The sequence below is a fragment of the Coptis chinensis genome, chromosome 5 (assembly GCF_015680905.1).
Source record: "Coptis chinensis isolate HL-2020 chromosome 5, ASM1568090v1, whole genome shotgun sequence".
NCBI classification, from domain to species: Eukaryota; Viridiplantae; Streptophyta; class Magnoliopsida; order Ranunculales; family Ranunculaceae; genus Coptis; species Coptis chinensis.
Window position 1 is genome coordinate 10,750,733 of NC_141460.1, and position 19,084 is coordinate 10,769,816.

The 19,084-nt window shown below is 37.1% G+C and overlaps 1 protein-coding gene across 1 annotated transcript; it reads right to left on the bottom strand.

Moving 5' to 3' along the window:
* Window positions 1–406: 406 nt before the first annotated feature.
* Window positions 407–9,502, bottom strand: LOC147496644 (putative metal-nicotianamine transporter YSL6). Its single transcript, XM_086559591.1, has 7 exons — window positions 8,907–9,502; window positions 8,661–8,833; window positions 8,482–8,579; window positions 8,165–8,302; window positions 6,891–7,080; window positions 5,502–5,631; window positions 407–1,539 (listed from the first exon to the last, which is right to left on the bottom strand). Exons 1-7 carry the CDS (start codon window positions 9,235–9,237, stop codon window positions 605–607), a joined length of 1,995 nt encoding a protein of 664 aa, XP_086415717.1. The 5' UTR covers window positions 9,238–9,502; the 3' UTR covers window positions 407–604.
* Window positions 9,503–19,084: the final 9,582 nt, after the last annotated feature.

Sequence of the window (19,084 nt, forward strand, 5' to 3'; positions counted from 1 at the left end):
CACGTTTATAATTAAGCATGTACTTTACTAGTTTACTCCACCCCTCCCTCTTTTCAGAGGAGATTCTGCTCCAGATGTGAAGCACATACATCAGAATTTTGTGTAGGTAGTAGATCCCACTCTATGGAGGGAAGGCCCACGGATCTTGATTTCTAACCTGAATCAGACGAAACTCCAACATAGATGTGCTTAAATTACTTCTTAGTTGCTAATCTTGAGAGGAACATCAAAACTAGGGAATACGGTCAGAATTCAGAAGGCATACGAGGTTAATATAAAAGAACTGCCTCCATAAGCCAACTCCACATGGCTTTCTGTACATGGGTCGTACGTCCAAGTGGCTATGAAAGTGTACATTACTCTTTCCCATTGATAAGATTGCAAACATTACGAAGAAAGAAAAACAGATAGCTAATGATTGCACACAATCATCATCAGATATTCAGAATAAATATATACAAGTTCAAAGTGTAATGTGATAAATTAAAGCAATTGAAATTAGAATACAGTAGGCAGCCAAACATGATGTGAAGTAAATATTTACAAACTTCAACGTGTAAGAGCCCTGTTACAAACTTACAGCACAAAAGATTGCATTCAATGTTTAGCTGCTCAGAGACGGCCCAAAGTACATGCATATGGGAGGATTTATCCTGAATATTGAGAGGACTGCAGATGGCATTGTCCATATTCCATCACCACAAATCAAACCTGAAGCAACCGCTCCTGCATAATCCTCCGCATCCTTAGGATTCAACTTCTCCCACACAAATAATATTACAGTCCCAACAAACATGTCAATTGCAAAGTAGGCCCCAATATAGAAAGGAACAGCCATTGCCATTGGTATGGGAATGAACTGTGAGATTTTTGTTGGAGTTGTATCCTTCAGAAGGTTTATTATGATAGCAGCTGCGAAAAACACAGAACAGATAGCCAGACAATGCTTAGGCAGCTCAGAGAAGCCCTCAACACCTAAAATGGCCATCTCCCGGAAGATTACAGCATATGGTGCTTTGTATGGACCGTCAGGATCACCAATATCAAAAGCAGTCCAAAACAGCCAGAAGGTTAAAGGGGCTATGATACAACCCATGGCCGTCCCTACTAACTGACTCACAAACATAGACTTAGCCGATGAGAAAGTGAGGTAGCCCGTTTTAAAGTCTTGCATTAGATCAGCAGCAGTGGAAACAATTGACATCATAACCCCAGAGGCTGCCAACCCAGCAATCACTCCACCATTACGTCCAACCATGGAAGCAAAGATGAAAAGGCCAATCTTCCCATAAGTTGAAGCTAAGTTCCAATCGGTGAGACCGGTACCATATGAGTTACAAAAGGCAAGGGCAGGAGCAATGACATATGAACTGAGAACCAAATACCACTTCAGCGATGGAAAGATCATAGGAATTGTTGCTGTGGATATTGCAGCTAGGCCCACATATCCAGAAGCAGCAATCCAGGAGGGTATTCTGTCTTTCAAAAATGTCTCATCCTTGAGCTTTTGCTCCATCAACAACCTGGAGCTCTCACTATCTGTAACAACAACTCATCAGGGAACTTGTAGGAATATACAAGTATAATGTATTGGTTTATCTAGAGCAGTGCTTGAAAAGACTAATACTATCAACCAAAATGTCAATCAAGTAGCATCTAGAAGTGTGTTACATTTCTTTCAGTCCTCAAAACGAAGCGCACAAACGAGTTCGTCCCAAGAGCCGTAAAAAGAAGAAATTCTTTGACAAGTCCAATTTTATTTTTGATACTTTTACATGTTTTTTGGACGAGTCTTTCTACATTCTCGATGTCCAAAAATAAAACCGATGTGTCCTAGAGTTAATTATCACCAAATTAGTTACTATTATTATTAGTATTTTTACTTTTTTAGGGATTTTTAGGAATTGAGTCTAATTAGCATTTTAGAGTGTTTTAAGCTATTTCTATTTTTAGGGTATTTCATGTTTCTATTTCCATTAGAATTGTTTTTTAGAATAGGTTTCTATTTTCAAAGTTTTGTTGTTGTTGTTGTTTTTAAAGTTCGCTAGGGTTATGGCAGGCACCCACCTGTTTATTCCACATAAAAGAACATTACTTGCCCTCCCTAAGAGTATGATCATTAGGAGGAGGCATTCATGATAACATAACAAGAGGCATCAAGCCTAACACACTTGAGATTTCTCCACTCAAGATGTAAAGACAAATCTCAAAATAACACACTCAACCAACCAAACAACAATAGCCCAAGTTCTCACATATGCAGAAGGACCCTCTATCTTCAATCCACAAATCCCAAACAAAGACTAAGTAAGCAAGATACTGCCAATTCTCCCGATTGAAAGTTACTGCTAGGAATAGAAACCAACATGGACCATAGTTCTGATATGAAGCACAAACAAGGATGGCGAACCATGAAACCAAAGGTTCCTAAACCTTACAGCAAATACAATACAGAATCCACAACAGCATAGCACACCGTTTGACCCATGCACCTCTAGACCAATTCTCTTCTCAACCAAATCTGTTCAGACATGAAGCACAAATGAAATGAAGACCAAGGAGAAGGTCGGTCCAAAAACTAATCCCAAGGCAAAATGGTGGGCAAGAGAACCAATCAACTACATGAGAAAAAATTCACCCTGTCCAAAAACTAATCTGACATGAAGTCCAAAGCAAGGGTGGCGATCAGCCAAACGAAGAGGGAAATCTAAGGCCAATGAAGTTAAATGGTGAAGATATCCAGTAAGTCCTGCAAAATGAAAACAAAGGCCAAGGCACCTCTATGGTGTAACATCTACGAACAATCTGTGACAACTATCAGCTAATGCAACACAACCATATGCTCATATGTATTGCTACTGCAACTAAAACAACCAAGATCTCCAAATTCTCAAGAGTTGAACAAATCTACAGACCCATAAGGGAAAACCAATGTCGCGACATAGCACCTCCATATGATATCTAGCCACTTTGCATAAGCTTCAACCTCTCACTTGATTGTTGTTTCCATTATTAACCCAAAAGAGAGAGAATTTAAACAAGATCTCCATATACACAATAATTGGACAATACAAACCCACTGGGGGAGAACCATAATGAACCTGATGTCTACCATCTTCAATACACCTCAGAACATGACATGAAACAATACATACAGCCCTTTATGGTGTAAAACAACTATATCTTGCTGCAGCAAAACAATAAACACCAATATTCTTGAGCTACAACAAGATATTCATCGCAACTCAAAGAACCCTCACCATCAAAAGACACAAGATCCAAAGGAAAGTCAAGACCATTCTCATGGATGGATCTCCAATTTTTCATTGATTTGAGCATAAAGACTAGGTCTTATCTTGCTAGCTGATCTTAACCAGACACCAATCTTCCTCTCAAAAAAGGTCGAACCACACAAATCCCTCTTCTTTAAAAGGAACATAACCTGACCATAGGTTAGCGAGAGAAGCGCCAGTGGTCGGACTCTCTTTGGCTCTCTCTCTAGCTCTCTTTTTTTCTTTATTTCAAAATTGTATAAAGCTATAAATTGAGTTATAGGCCATTGGCCATAGTTAGAGTTGATGAATAATAAAGTTTGAGTTTAGAGAAAAGTTCTCTTTGTGAATTCTTGTGTGAGAGTTTGTGTTCTTCAATAGGAACAACATTGTTGAACCCTAAAATCGACATAGATTTTAGAATTAGGTTCCAAAATCATATCTAGGTCATGCGTGACCATCAAAAACATTCTACAAGGAGCAGAAAGAAGCAATTGAAAGATCCTGAGAACCTTCTTTCTGATAACGCAGGTTAGTTTCTCCAATTCTCAACTCGGGGACAAGTTGTTTCAAAGATGAGGAGACTGATGTAGGACAAGTAGCATGATTTTTGGCGCAACTAGTATTATTCTATTTTAATATTAGTAGAATTAGGAATTCATTTATTTAGTAGTTTATGTATCCTATCCTATTCGAATTAAAATTGGTTTCTATTTTCAATTGCTTAAAGTCCAAGGAACCAAATCTATAAATAGGGACACTTATTTTGTAGAACCAACTATTATAATCAATTGGATTGGAGAAATATTCTTCCAAGTTTATCTTTATTATAATCTCTCTTTTTCTTCTTCTTCTTCTTCATAATATTCATTTTCTTCTTAATATATTCTTCTTGTTCTTCTAAATTGCTAATATCCCTTCTTTTCTTAAACAAACGAGATCTCATCATCTCTTTCTTCTGAATCCTACCTTCGTTCTTCATTACAAGGTTCCTATTGAACACTAAGAACAGCGTTGTTACTAATTCTGAAAAAACTTTCCATAATCACCTATACCTGGAATTCTGAATTGCCTCATCACAGAAACCAATTTGTTGCTTGGGATAATGGTGTTGCTTGGATTATGTTCAGATGCTTATTCTTTCGATACATAAAAGGTATTTCCTTGATAAAACCAAGAGAAGATTACATCAACCCTTCAGTCATTACCAAGAAGCAAACATAAGGGTCATAATCAATCAAAGCCCATAAACACCCCTCCTAAAAATAATAACAAATACCAAGACACACCTCCTAATCCCTCAGCAAACACCTAAACCACCAGCCTATTATCCACTCCCTGTCTCGGCATACAAGTCCTCGCTCGTCAGCAAACACCTAAACTCTTCGTTGCCATTTTCATCTCAGGTGCCAACCTAATTGAGCTGTCCTTTACTCCTAATTGAGCACGCCCATATCAAGGACGAATATTGTTTCCCTGGATATTGTAAAATGAACGAATTTTAATGTCCAATGAGAATGGATAAAAATTATGAACACCACCACCACCGCATGAGCTCGCATACACACACTTCCAAAGATAGCTCACAAGCAATGGCTTTCACCAACAAGTTGGCCGCTTCTTTCTTCCTGACTCCCACTACCAATTCTGCCCACCAAAAGGCCAGAACCTCAGTAAGAGATCTGTTATCCACACCCAGCAGCTCCACCTCTCTTCTCAATTCTTACCACCACTGGTGTTATACCTCTTTTCCAACTGCTACCACCACAAGTCCACCGCTGTTAATCAGTTTCCTTAATATTTTAAGTTGAAGGTGACAACATGTACAAAAGGTTTAAACTTTAATGTGTGTAACCAAGTCAAAGACATTTATGGCGACTTCCACTCCTCCCCCTCTTCCCCTCCCAAAATAAAAGAAAAGAAAAAAAAAAACGGGTTTCATCTCAGGTGCCAACCTAATTGAGCTGTCCTATACTCCTATGTCACAACGGATTCAGTTTTTGTGCATGCTCTTCACTCCACCTGTTGTATTCTTCTCTTGTTGTTAATAAAGATATTGGTTATACATATTCTAAAGTATTTTTTGCACAATTCATGTCACCTAAAGGAATGCTCACATTGGTTGAGGAATATATAAAAATGACGATGAAATCAATAGCCTGGCCAATGAGAATCAAAATTAAAACATATTATCCCAAGGAACAGATCTGTGTTCAGATATGCATGCACCTTGAGATTCACTGAAAACTGGAAGACTCGGTTTGGTGTTCTTGTTGCACAATTCCCTCAAAGTTATTGATATTATCTTGATCAAATTGTACAACCCATCTCCTAGGATAAGTGCTATTGCTATGAAGACCTGTAGACAAAATAATGCACAAAATAACCAATTTAGATAACCGGATTAGATAAGACCATTTTCATAAAAGAGATGACAAAATTGAAAACTAGCATATGTCAAATAAACTCCAAAGAGTTTAACAGAGCAAGGAATGGACTCCAAAATTGTGTGGTGCACCTATTTTTCGAGAAGCTCAGGTTTCTCTTTCTAGATAGAGAGTGAGATTTTTGTGGTAATTGTACAATTTGTAGAGCAATATTGGTTAAGTATTACCCATTTCGGGTGATAATGTACAATATAAACCAATTGACTCTCTCTGACCGCGGTTGACCGAAGTGTTCCCTTCATCTTCTTTGTGAAAGGTATGGAGAAAAAACTGTGGCACGACCGCTTGAGTGATAAACAACCAGCAGCTGTGGCGAATTCGCAAGTAGAGACTCAAGGAGGAGAAAAAAAGGAAAGCGTACGCAGAAAAGGCAAAGGAGAGAATAAAGCAAGCAGTTGACTTGTACACCTTGCCGATGCCGAGCATGGGGGAGGAAACCCCATAATCGATTGAGATTCCGGCAAGCTATACAGACAAAAGACCGGAATACATAGATTTCTACAGTCCGGAGGCTATATCTTCAGGCACTCAAGATTGAAATGACAAGGCAAGAGGCTACAAATCTTTTGGGGCTTGAATGTTAAGATTTCCCCTCTTGTTTTTCAGATTTGAATCAGCTGATGACTACAATTAAATCTAGTTTGGTTTGGAGGTCCATGGTATATTGAGAGTCAGATTCTGAGGAAGAACATGATCAGGGAGGAGGTGAAGGATAGGATCATAGTAAAGGTTATTGTACTGAATCTGGCCAAATAACTCCGCTGAGTCTGAGAAGGTTGTAACTTTGTGATCCAGTGCATGGGGGGAGGAAGAGAAAACAAATGGAGTCTAAGAAAACAGTATAGGTAACTAATAATAACATCATTATGGAAGTCGTACTCCAAAAGAACCAAGACAGTTTGGTCACTGCTTAAGCTAAATTTCAAGTAATATAATCCACTAGGTATTTGTGTCTTTTGCTATTTGAGGGCTATTACAGATCCAAAACTTGGAAGCACGCACTCAAGCAAACACGGGACATAGGCACTCTGCGCAAGTTTATAGTAAAAGAGAAATATTAATGAATTTCCCTGGTTTTCTCCTACATCAAAGCCATCCAAATTGAAGAAAGCTATCTCTTTTTATAAATAGTATTGTGTGCTTCTTTGATATAAATATCCTTGTAACTTACCTTATATCCATAGAGACCTTTAAAGTCACTGCTACCAAGGTCAGCCGGATACCAATCTCCAGCACGTTTAGCAATGAAGGGCCACAGAAAACCCCATGATACAATTGCTCCAAGAAGGACTGAGCAGTTTACTATGTGGGGGCATATAAGGCCACAGCCAATATATGTTGGACTGAAGTCAAAATAAAATCTGCATTGGGGAACAAGCGAATTAGATAAACAAATTCTAATCATCTATGATAACAATTCTTAACATCCAAAAGAGTAACTAGTTCTCTATCCATAGGTCTGTGTCTGAGTATATTCCTCCGTGAACATGGTTCCCTAGTCGGAAGTTGGTTATACTTATACACCAGTTAACAGGCCGTAAGGCGGAATTTAGGGTCCATAACTTCACAGACTAATCCAGTATGATCTTCTGCACAGGTCAAAGGGTACTCCATTTTATTTCCAATGAAAGTTCCACCTAGGGCTGGCAACGTAAGTAACAAAGATATGGACTCATGACATGGCGTCTAACAAAGCATATTAATATACATACTCTGGCCCGCATGAACTTGATAGAAACAAAATTTTACATGTCTCAGACACATGGTGTCCAGAGGCTAGAAATGTTTGCCTTTGAAACATAAGAGACAACAAACTGAACTTAAGCGTACTGTTTTCACTCATTTTCAATTTGGAACAGAGAGAGGAGTTTCACCCACCAAATGAACTGGGCTAAATTTATTATGAATTATTTATCCCAAATATTTATTTGGAAAGACTAACGTCCCATGGTAAAAAGATGAAAACACTATCTGATTAATGTTAAGCATAAAATTACCATGTACATATATGTTGAGAGTGAAACTAACTTTTATTTTTGCTTTCCGCAGCTTCCCACTGCTGCATAGCACCCTCCCCCTTTTTTCCGAAAGAAAATATGCAGAGGACACATTAAACCTTCCACACAAGTTGACCACTAACACATTACTTAAAAACAGTTTTAAAAAATGCACTTGGATTACAAAACACATGAGTACGGAATGCAATCCCAGGGTAACTACAACAATACTGCACTCAGTCCATAATCTCAGGTTCAAAATTCCTATAAGATTCAATGTCGGGGAGGAAGAAGAGATTGCTATATACATAAGTAGCGCTAGCAAGAGTTGTCATCTCCAGATGTACCATAGATAGATTTAACTTGGTGACAAGATTAGAGTTCAGGTCCAAAATGTGGAACAATTAATAGAACAAAAAATGTAAAGAGAAAGGTAGCAGTGCTTTACGTGTTTTTGAATGCTAACAGGCCAAGGGAAGGGAATTTATCAAAGCCGCAAGAATCTCCAACACCACTAAAAAACCATTTAAAGCAGCTCCAAAAGAAACTTAAGCTCAGATATTTCCCAAGGCAGCTTACCTGTTTCCTGAAATACATTGATAAAGGAAAAGCAAAATTGCCATCAAGAGGTTTAAAATAAAAGACTTCAATGACAAATAGCTTTTTGGTTTGCAACAAAGGGTCGTGCCATTTATATAAATTTCAGTAAGGTACTACGTCCATAAGCATCATCATGCAAATGATAATACAACATAAATTTCTTACCCTGCCAGCTCAGCTCCAGAGTTTGTGTGAAAACTATTAATCAACATAGCGGTGGCAGTCCCACTGGGGTATGTAAGCTTGTAATCCATAACCATCACCTGTAACATAATAAAAACACACAAAGATGTAATAGTGACGATCAAATGTCATAGCATATGAATGTATCACAAGATATATACCTTACGAAGCGGAACAAGGCTAAACAAGCCAAGAAAACTAACAACAAACATGAACCCAATCATCCACCCTAACCCCGGATTCTTAACATCCTCAATCCGATTACCCGGATAACCAGTACCAATTAATTTATAAGTCTTCTCATCCATAGCAATCATATACGATCCAAATCCCCCTATCACACAAAAAAGCAGCTCATCATCAACTACGAAACCATCTCATAAGTAAATAAATGAAAGCTTACTTACCACTAAACGCTAACCCATAACAAGCAACAACACAAGTCTGAATAACAGTATTCTCTTGTCTGGTAAACGGGTTAACAGAAAAACCAAACTTGGATAAAAAAGTAGTCCATGACTTGACAAGAAAGAAACCAAGTAATCCAGCAGCAACATTGAGTGAAGGTATAACACCAACAGTGAGATTTAATTTATGTGTTATGACACAAAATAATGTTCCTAATAGTGCACTTGCTAGTAACCCTCTGATTGTTATCTGTTCTTTCCATGTTGGGATTTCAACCTCGGATGATGATGGGACCAGTAACGGCTCGGATATTTCATCTTCTGATCCCATTTCTTTTTTTCTGGATGAGAGGTTTCTTGTCAGAGTAGATTAACTTTTTTGTATTTGTGAATTATTGTTGGGACTTTTTTTTTGGAGTTTGTGTAAAAAGGTGGGTAGTTATACGTCGCGGGTTTTTTTTCGTGCATAATTATAATTATTGGCGGAATTATGAAGAGTGCCGGAATGTCGTTCAAATATCTTGTCAACGCCCAAGAAGAATGAAAAGATCTGCCTGGGGCACGGCTAGGTCGGGTGAGTGTATATTCTTTTTGGACAACCGATTCCTTAACACAAGGCCTAAGAGGCTTAACAGTTGAGAGAGAAAAACATTTTTGGAATGGTGTAACAGTTCCAAACGTTGTATTATGTCAAAAATGTGCAATCTTTCTAAAAATGAAAATGTTCGAACCGTTGCACTATATCGAAAAGATGTGACTGTACAAACAATTGTATTGTTGTTTCGAAAATGCATCACTCCCTTAAAAATATTGTACGTTTTTTGCATGAATAGACATATTTTTTCTGTCTTTTTTCTCTTTCTGTTATTAGTCAAAACACAATGTTGAGTTCGTTGATTATGTAGAATTGAAGTGTTACTTTCCATAGAAGAAAAATTTTATTATATCTTGGGAGAGTTTCTCATCCAACCTTGAAACACCGTGAGGGAGAAAATTTGTCTTGAGAACATAGTGAATCTTCACTAAGGGATTGGATTGATGTTTTCATACTTGGTACATAAGAGAGAATGGTTTGTATTGTTGTAGTAATTGGTACAAAATAAGTATAATTGAGTTGTGGTTCCTAACAACTTCAGACATATTTTTCCTTTTCGATTATACTTACTGTTTCAACAGGATTTACCAAAATACACCAGTTAAGGAGTTGAAGTAATCTTTTGTGATTGACGAAGAAGATTGGTGGTTTGTGAGAGATGAGACTGAGCTTTTGAATTCGCTACCTTCGCCAACTACCAACAATGAAGATAAGATGGGGTCGGATCAAGTCTCGATGTAGTTCTTATTTTATAAATATGATCGGTGTAGTTACTGTAGGAAACTTATTCCAAAAATATACTTATTGTTAAGTAAACAAGAAAATCAAATTGATATAACAAATATATTATGAACAAACATTTAGTTCAACAAACAAACAAACATTTTAGTTCAACTAATGAACTTAATTTACCAATGATTAAATCCGAGCCTAGTGAAGATTCACTATGTCCTTAAGATAGATTTCCCCCCTCATGGTGCTTGAAGGTTGATGGAAAACTGTCTCCCAAGATAGAACGGATTTCCTTCTATAGAAAGCTAGCACTTCAATTCTATAGACTCAGCGAACACAACATAGTATTTGACTAAGAACAAAGGGAGAAGAGAAAGATCAGAACTCTGTGTGATCTGGTGTGTCTTTCTCTCCAAATTCATCCACTATTTATAGGTGAGTGGTGTCTCTTCGAAACAACACAGTAACTCTTAAGAAAAAGTAAGCAACTATTTGAAAAGTCATATGTTTCGAAAAGACATAACATTTCGGCATAAAACACTATTTCGAACCAGTGCCTATTTCGAAAGGTCGCACCTTTTCGGCATAATGTACTGTTTCGAACCAGTGCACCCTTTCGAAAAGGTTTTTCTCACTTTACGTATTGTTTCAAGAGAAACCCATTTCATTTCAAGTGGGTAACTTGGGAGACAAATAACTCATTCATATCTAAATGGATTTGTACAAATCTATTTTTCTAACAATCCCCCACATGAATGAAGATTTGGCTTCTTCTAGCATAAACATCGGATTTCTGTTCTTTTACAAATGAAAAGATACCGCATCAGGTCAAGTATCATGGGAGGCCTTGAACTTGCCTTAGTGAAAGACGATTGGATTTAATTGGACGATCAGTAGACTTCAATTAATGTCCTTGAACTGTCAGCCGTTTGTATAAACCTAGACAATCATCTTTACGTAGTACCTTCTCGAATATTGTTGGTTCTCACGTTTGTGTCATTTTGGCCTTGAACACTTCTTGGTTTCATAGAGTGCTTTTGAGACATTTGCCTTAAAATTATCATAGAAGCGACCCCACTTCACACTCACATAGGTGATTTCTATAAAAAGTATTCTGCAATACTCCACTTGGATAACATAACTTTCTAAGATATAGTAAATCATTAAAAACTTGACTTATCCTGGGTCTCACGGCAGATATGCACTATCTTATATAGGAATGGGTTAGAGTATATTATTACTCTCCAGTGTTGATCGAGTCACAGACATAATTCAGTTGGCCCTTTGAACCTAGATCTTGGGATCTCCAGTCAACTAGGTTGGTTTTTCCATTATGAGGACTCTTGGTTGATTATCTCAAATGCTTTAAACCCATTCCCTTTGATAATATTTCCACTTGCTCTCTTATTAAACCTTTTGTAAGCGGATCCGCAATGTTATCTTTTGACTTTATATAGTTGATTGAGATAACTCCATTTGAGAGCAATTGTCTAATGGTGTTATGTCTACGACGTATGTGTCGAGACTTCCCGTTATACATGCTACTCTATGCTCTACCAATATCAAATTGGCTGTCATAGTGTATACACACTGCTGGCACTGGTTTAGCCCAGTTTGGAATATCCTCTAAGAAATTTCAAAGTCACTTAGCTTCTTTTCCAGCCTTGTCCAACGCTATGAATTCTGATTCCATAGTGGACCTTGCTATGCACGTTTGCTTTGAGGATTTTCTTGAAATTTATGCATCTCTCATAGAGTACAACATCACATTTGATGTCTTTTGAGTAATGCTTCTACAAATTTCTAATTTTGAATTGATTAATTCAAGGAGATTCATAATCCCCCAAATTTTCCAATTTCTCATGACAAAGTCAATAAATTGGAAAACCATTTAGATATATGTTTAGCAAGTGAGGCGTCTTGTTAAAGAATGTCACATATCATTCATATAGTGTCGAAACACTTTTAAAACTTCAATTTGCTTACAAGTATGTTGACATTAACCATTTAGTACTTCTGTTGGTTATTGGTTATGTTCACAAAGAGTCACAAAAACTCCAAATTTTGAACCTTATCTTACCAACATGCCGGTGTCTTGTTCGAAATATCTTGGTTCCGTTTTCCAAGCGTTTGCCTTTTTAAACAGTCGCACCTTTTTGTCAAGTTCACTTTAATTCCACCCATGTTCAATGAATCATCTTTGTTTAAACCCAAACCATATGGCGCCAATACTATTACAAAGACCATGGTGGTTATTTAAGTTATTGGATGGACGTCCATTAAATTGGATACAAACTAGTGTGCTTCAAGCACTTTGTCACAGCCCGAATTTCTAAACAATTACAAAGTGAATATTTAAAATATAAATATCTCAAACATTACTCGGTTCAATTGTCTAAAAACCCAGGCTATGACGGGGTGGATACAACACATGTCAAAACCTAAAACCCCCATCATACAAGAATCAACTTAAATTAAAATAATCCCAACAATTATCCGCCATTACTTTATTAAGATATCATCCCGTCCAAACAAAACATCAAAATGGACTCTCCTCAATAAATAGTCCTTACTACCATGTTCTCATGTCATGCTGAAAATATAACTACGTTATTACATCCTTTCAATAAGAATCAGACCTAACAAAAACTAACGGACTGCTCCAGGCAAGAATCCAATTCACACGCCGCGATTCCACTGCCTTCCACTTATATTCCCAAGAACACACCCACGTTGCCAAAACAAAGCAAACATGGGTCAGCAAAATGGAATTTGCTGGTATGAGTAGACTAACCACATATAAACATATCCAATCTTTACTTATCCCAACTAACACTTTAAATCTATCATAACCTAATCATTCTCAGCTTGGAAGACAGGTAGTTTTGTCAGCTCAACCGGCATAGTTTCTTCCCAAGCAAAACTTCCATTATATTAACTCATTCTAATAACTCGTTTTAATATCTAAATAATTGAATTAAAACTTACCAATATCCACTGCTGTATAAGGGTAGGACCGCGTCCTTGCACAAAATATTATATTAAGTCCTACCCTCCTGCAAAAGAAAGTTAGAACTTGTATATAACATATGTAGATATCCTATAGGTATTCAAATGTAAGCCCAAACACAATCTCATAATCAACTCAATTTCTCTTCTCAATTAATCAATTTCTTTTCTTATACACCCACCCTTTAGTACCTATTCCACAATTTGCACTCCACACATTTGCCAAATCACACATTCCTGTGTGTCTCTCTCCCACCGAATACCACCATAACATAGCCACCTCTGGGCTTTCATACACATATTTCACAGCCTCTTTGGGCATAAAAACTTAGGTCATTCATGGCACGTTCAATGAATACCTTAGGTCATTCCCGCCACATTCAAGGAATACCTATCATATCACTAACGGGCCATTCATGGCACATTCAATGAATGCCCTGGGTCATTCCCGCCACATTCAAGAAATACCCAACCCTACATTCCCGTACACTCAAGGAATACAACTAACCCGCAAGGCGAATACCTTAGTTCCTCTTTAGGGCAGTCCAAACAATCTGGTCATTCATGGCACATTCAATAAATACCCCTATATAACGCTAACGGGCCATTTATGGCACATTCAATAAATGCCCACCTAATATATGACATAAGCAGTCATAAAACTCAATTCCAAAACTTGAGGCGTGGAGAGTTCTAAAAGGGTGCGGTAAATTTGTTTACACATTATTGAACTTTATTGCATATATTATTTTAGAGAAAGAAGGAGTATCTTGAATCATGTATTTTTGGTTTACGCGTTATTAATTTCATGGATGTATAAGTGTCATAACGTTGTGTATCATAACAGACTGAAATATCACAGAGTAGTAAATACATGTACACAAGTATATTTAGAAAGGTCTTAGCCTAAAGTCAAGCATGCTAATAGTCCTAGACCTATCCTAATAGACCGAATCATAATCCGAGGTAAAAGTCAAATTTGGGTCAACTGGTCAAAGTCAACCTGCCAATGGTCCACCGCAGTTAACTAGCCAGGTCAACAGCAGTCAACCAGACCTAAACTCCTCTAACCACAAAAGCCCAAAGCCTAAGGCCCATAGTCTAAAAATAAAAATCTAAAATTTAAAACACATAAGCCCACCCACGATTTGGCCTAAGCCCAAATCGAAATTTACTGTTCATCTCCTTCCTCACAACACCTCCACCAGCGCCTCCACCACCTATGCAACCACCACCGACCATCTATATCCAACATGAACCCAGCGGTTTGGTTCATGGAGAAAAACCCCATGTACCTATACCAACAATTCATGATTTCCTTATATTGAAAAAAAAAACCCAAATCGACACCATTAATATTCTGCTAAAGCTTCACTCGCCCTTCTCCAGCACCCATTCAAACATCACATACTACCTCAAATCAACACATCAAAACAACCCAACATCAAGAGTTCAAACTAAACAACCAAGGTAGGCGATGCCATTAATGCTCTGTAAAAGCTACCCTCGAACCACAACCAACAGCCCATCTATTCCTCACCATCCCACGACCAACAACCAAGTAAAATCCACCACAACCACCATTCAATTCAATTATAACCACAACAGTTAACATCACCACCCAATCAAACAAAACCCATCATTCAAACACAACCAAAAAAATATACGTGAAGATTTGGTTTTGATGGCGACGCCATTAACAACCGGTGTCAAAGTGTTAAGGCTTCGATAGCTCAATGCTAAAATTCGTCATAGTTTTATTTACTATAGTATTTCAAAGTTTTGTATCTAACCGTCGACACCATTACAGAGTTTACAAAATCTCAAATATGTAAAACAGTATTACTGATATGTTTAGCAGAAACAAATAATTAAACAAAATAAACATCGTCAGACTACTCACTGTTTATAAACCGAACAGCGAGAAAAATCCCGAAAGACCGAAGTCGACTCTTGCGCGAAAGGACGATCTTCCTCGTTCAAAACCTTTTCTTCTTTCAGTAAAACTCTTTTTTTTTTCTTCTAAAACTCTCGCTATCTTTCCCTCAAAAACTTTACGTGAGAATACTCTTTTTTCTAGTTTTTAAAACCTCACCGAAAAACAAGGGTTGAAACTTATCTACTTACTTACGGGACTTTTATCCCTAAGCTGATAGTTATCATATATCTGTTTTATCTATTTCATTATTATTATTATTATTATTATTATTAATACTACTACTATTATTATAGGAAAAGCAAACAAAAGACGGGGTGTTATACACTTCATCGACGCAAATCGACTTTCCATTCAATCAGTACGTTAACCATTTCCTTCTTTCACAGCTCTTCAACCGGATTGAAGGAATTTTGAAGGTCACCTTAGCGTTCACTACTAAAGAACTACCAAAATATATAATTTCTAAGTGTGTAATTAACTAGAAATACATACCTATCCAAGTGCATGGAACCATCATAGTGAGGAACTATGGCAAGAAAACGTTTCTGCCACATATCAATCTTTTGACCATCGCTTCTCAATGACACGTTAACAAAAACCCACTTTAAGATTGTTAGTGCATTTACAATAAGTATAACCAAAATTAATTCAAGTAAAGAAAATCTGTCTTAAGTTTGTAGGAAACTTATTCCAAAAATATATTTATTGTTAAGTAAATAAGAAAATCAAATTGATATAACAAATATATCATGAACAAACAAACTTTGTGGGGCCGTATTTGTGGGGACCACAAATATGGCTTTTACTGGGCCATATTTGTGGGGGCCGGAACACTTACTAATCAAGTTTTAGTGAAGACTTCCTTACCAACAAACTTTGTTTTTGTTTTCATTTGTTTTCTAATTTTGAGTATTAACAAAGTCTGCTTCTGTTTTCAAAAATTGAAACACCATTAACTAATCGTAACGTTGTTACTCGTGTTGTTCTTGTTCCTACTAATTGTAACACCCGTATTTAAAATACGTATTTATTTAATTATTAATTTATTTATTTAAAAATCGGTTGGATTGGATTTGAGATATGTGGACCTGGTTTCTGTGCCCGAGTCTATGTTGGGCTTGGGTTTCAAACCCAAGTATATAATCACATTGTTCTAGAGAATAGGGTTTTGGAGAGAATAAAATAATAAAAATAGAGGCAGAGATAGAAACGTGTTTGCTCGAGCGTTGGAGCACGATGATTCGGACGATGAGGGTTTCATCGAGTTGAGTTTTATTACAGGTGAGTAGTTTACGCGCTGTATGTTTTGCTGTATGTTTTTCGGTTTATCATGCTGTAGTAATTCTATAATAATTTGTGGTCTCGCCAATTTGTAAAAATGGTTCACTATTATTATATTGTTGTTGGTATATTGTTTTGTTGGAAAACTGCAGAAAACTCTGTTTTGGGCGTTAATGGCTGCGTGAACCAAAGCCAAAGAATAGTTAGGACTGTTAAATTTCTATTTCAGGTGGTCTTAATATAGATTGGTGGGATGGGAAGATTTTGAGTTTGATGTTTGGGTGCTGTCAAAGTTTGAAGAAATCGTCAATGGAGATCGAGTTGTTTCTATAAGTGGTGAATGATGTTGGAATCGAGTTGGTTAGTATATTATAGTATAGTGTTGGGTTTTGTTGGGGGATCAAAACCCAACTGTTTAGGAGCGGTGGACGATGCTGTCGAAGCTCTGTAAACGTATTCATGGCGGCACCAAGAAATCGCCAGCAATAGTTTATGTAACTGTTATTGTTGGTTTTTCGTTTTTGATTGTGGATGATTGGGTTGATGTTTGGTTTTGGGTGTTTGAGTGCGTGAGGGCTGTCGAGTGGTGCAGGGGAAGCTTTGACAGACGTTAATGGTGGTCGAGATCTAGATTTAGGGAGAGATCTCGACAGTTGATAAAAGGGTGTGGTGTATTAATTAAAGGTGTTTGGTTTTTGATAAGGAGTAAAATCGGTTTGATGAAGTGAGGGGTGGTGGCCGGTGGTGGATGCTGCTGGGAGGAAGAAGGAAGAGGACGACCTGTTCCTCTTACTTGGGCTTGGGTCGGTTTCTCTTGGGCTTGGTTGGTTTCTTTGGTTAGGCCAAAAATCCATTTTAGTGGTTGGGCCGAGTTCTATTAGTTTTCTTTGGGTCCGATTTTAAACATTTTTGGTTGGGCCAGTTTTATTTAACTTCCTTTGGGCCCGATCACTTAATTGTTTGGGCCAGTTTCTAATATTGTTTGGGGCCAGTCCATAAGACTTAGTAGAGATCCAAATGGGTCTTTCAACATTTAGACTTTCGGGTTCTAAGGTTTGGGCTTGGCCAGTTGGGTCCGAACCATTTCCTTAGTCTTGAGCCCTTGAGCCATGCACCTTTGCCTTTAGCCATGAACCATGGCTATGACCCTGAACCTGTTGAACATGGAAATGACAGTTTGACTTCGACCATGATGTGTTGACTTTGACCGTTGACCTTTGACTTTGACCATTGCCCTTTGACTTTGATCGTTGACTGTGGAGTGTTGACTTTTTCCAGTTTTTCACATGTTTAAGAATATGGACAAATGTAGTAATAAAATATTGTCGAAAATTGTATAATTTTGTTTGTCTTTATCTAATTAAGATTTGACGTGGGTAGTGTGTAAAACCTATAATATATTGGCACGTAACAAGCGGGGAATTTTTATAGGACTTAGATATATACGTTTTTACGAGAATTAAATTATATACGGACTTAGATTCATGGACTTTGATTGTGGACTGTTGACTATTTAATTGTGTTACGTTTTTATATATTAAATTGTATGGACAAATCAAATGCTAAAATGCTGTGGAAGCTTGTATAAATTTGGTTGTCATTATCTAATTAAGATTTGACGTTGATATTGTGACATTATATAATATGTTGGGATATATATATTAAATGCAATAGTTTTGGAGAAATAAATGTATAAACGCTCCATTATTTTATCTGTGAGATGTTAGTAGAGTATTTGTAGATATTTGATAAGAGCCCAAAACTGTAGTTTTAACCCTGTAACAGTCATACTTTTAGACCAATTATGTGAGTAATAATTAAGAGTTAACACTGATTACGTGTTTTTATGCATTTCGTGTTTCAAAGTCCATTATGTGCGTAAAATGTGCCACTTTAGCGAGATAAAGGAGCAAAGGTCGGTTACTAAGTAGTTCCGTGATTAAAGGCCAAGATTTAAGAAGACAAAGCCTTCCTAAAGCCCGGTTAAAAGCTAAAAAGTCGACACGGGCAAACAAAGACACAAGTCGTGAGAACTTCCGGGGTCGTATCTTTGGACTCAGACCTCGGAATGGGGCCTACCTTATGTCAAAACGACCGGCTCGGAAAGAGATTTCCAATGGTCCAAGCTTTGACCCAATCAGAGGAGCAAAAGTGGACGAAAAGTCTGTAGAAGGCAACTGCAGCTGAAGAGGCCTTTTTGGACTGAAAGAATTGGGTTTTGGGCCTGATTCTCTGGCCCAAAACATGGCTCCAAGCCCATGCACGATTTTTGGATCTGAAAGTATAAAAACCAAAGCTTAGCTCTTTGTTAATGGTAGCTAGTTAGACCTAAAATAATATAGATAATTCTAGATCTGTTTTCATTAATTAATTAAGTTTAGTTCCATTTCAATTATTGTATTAGATTAAACATTTGAATCTTGTTCTTCATTTTGATTAGATCAATAAAGTAGTATTTTTATCAATTTCGATTTTTGTCATTTCCATTTCTAGATCTAATTTCAATTCCTGTCCTTATTTCATTTTAGTCATTAAATTAGATTTCATTATTGTTTAATTAAGTAAATTTCAATTCTTTACATTATGTTTAGTTTAGATTCAATGGGAAATGTTAGTTTGATA

Bases quoted from the DNA above. Each gene is read 5' to 3' on its own strand.
- LOC147496644 (XM_086559591.1), bottom strand. From the start codon at position 9,237: ATGGGATCAGAAGATGAAATATCCGAGCCGTTACTGGTCCCATCATCA. The intron at 8,303-8,481 runs GTAAGAAATTTA...AATGTATTTCAG, and splicing joins TCTGGAGCTGAGCTGGCAGG to GAAACAGGTAAGCTGCCTTG. The intron at 1,540-5,501 runs GTGCATGCATAT...TTGTTGTTACAG, and splicing joins AGTTTTCAGTGAATCTCAAG to ATAGTGAGAGCTCCAGGTTG.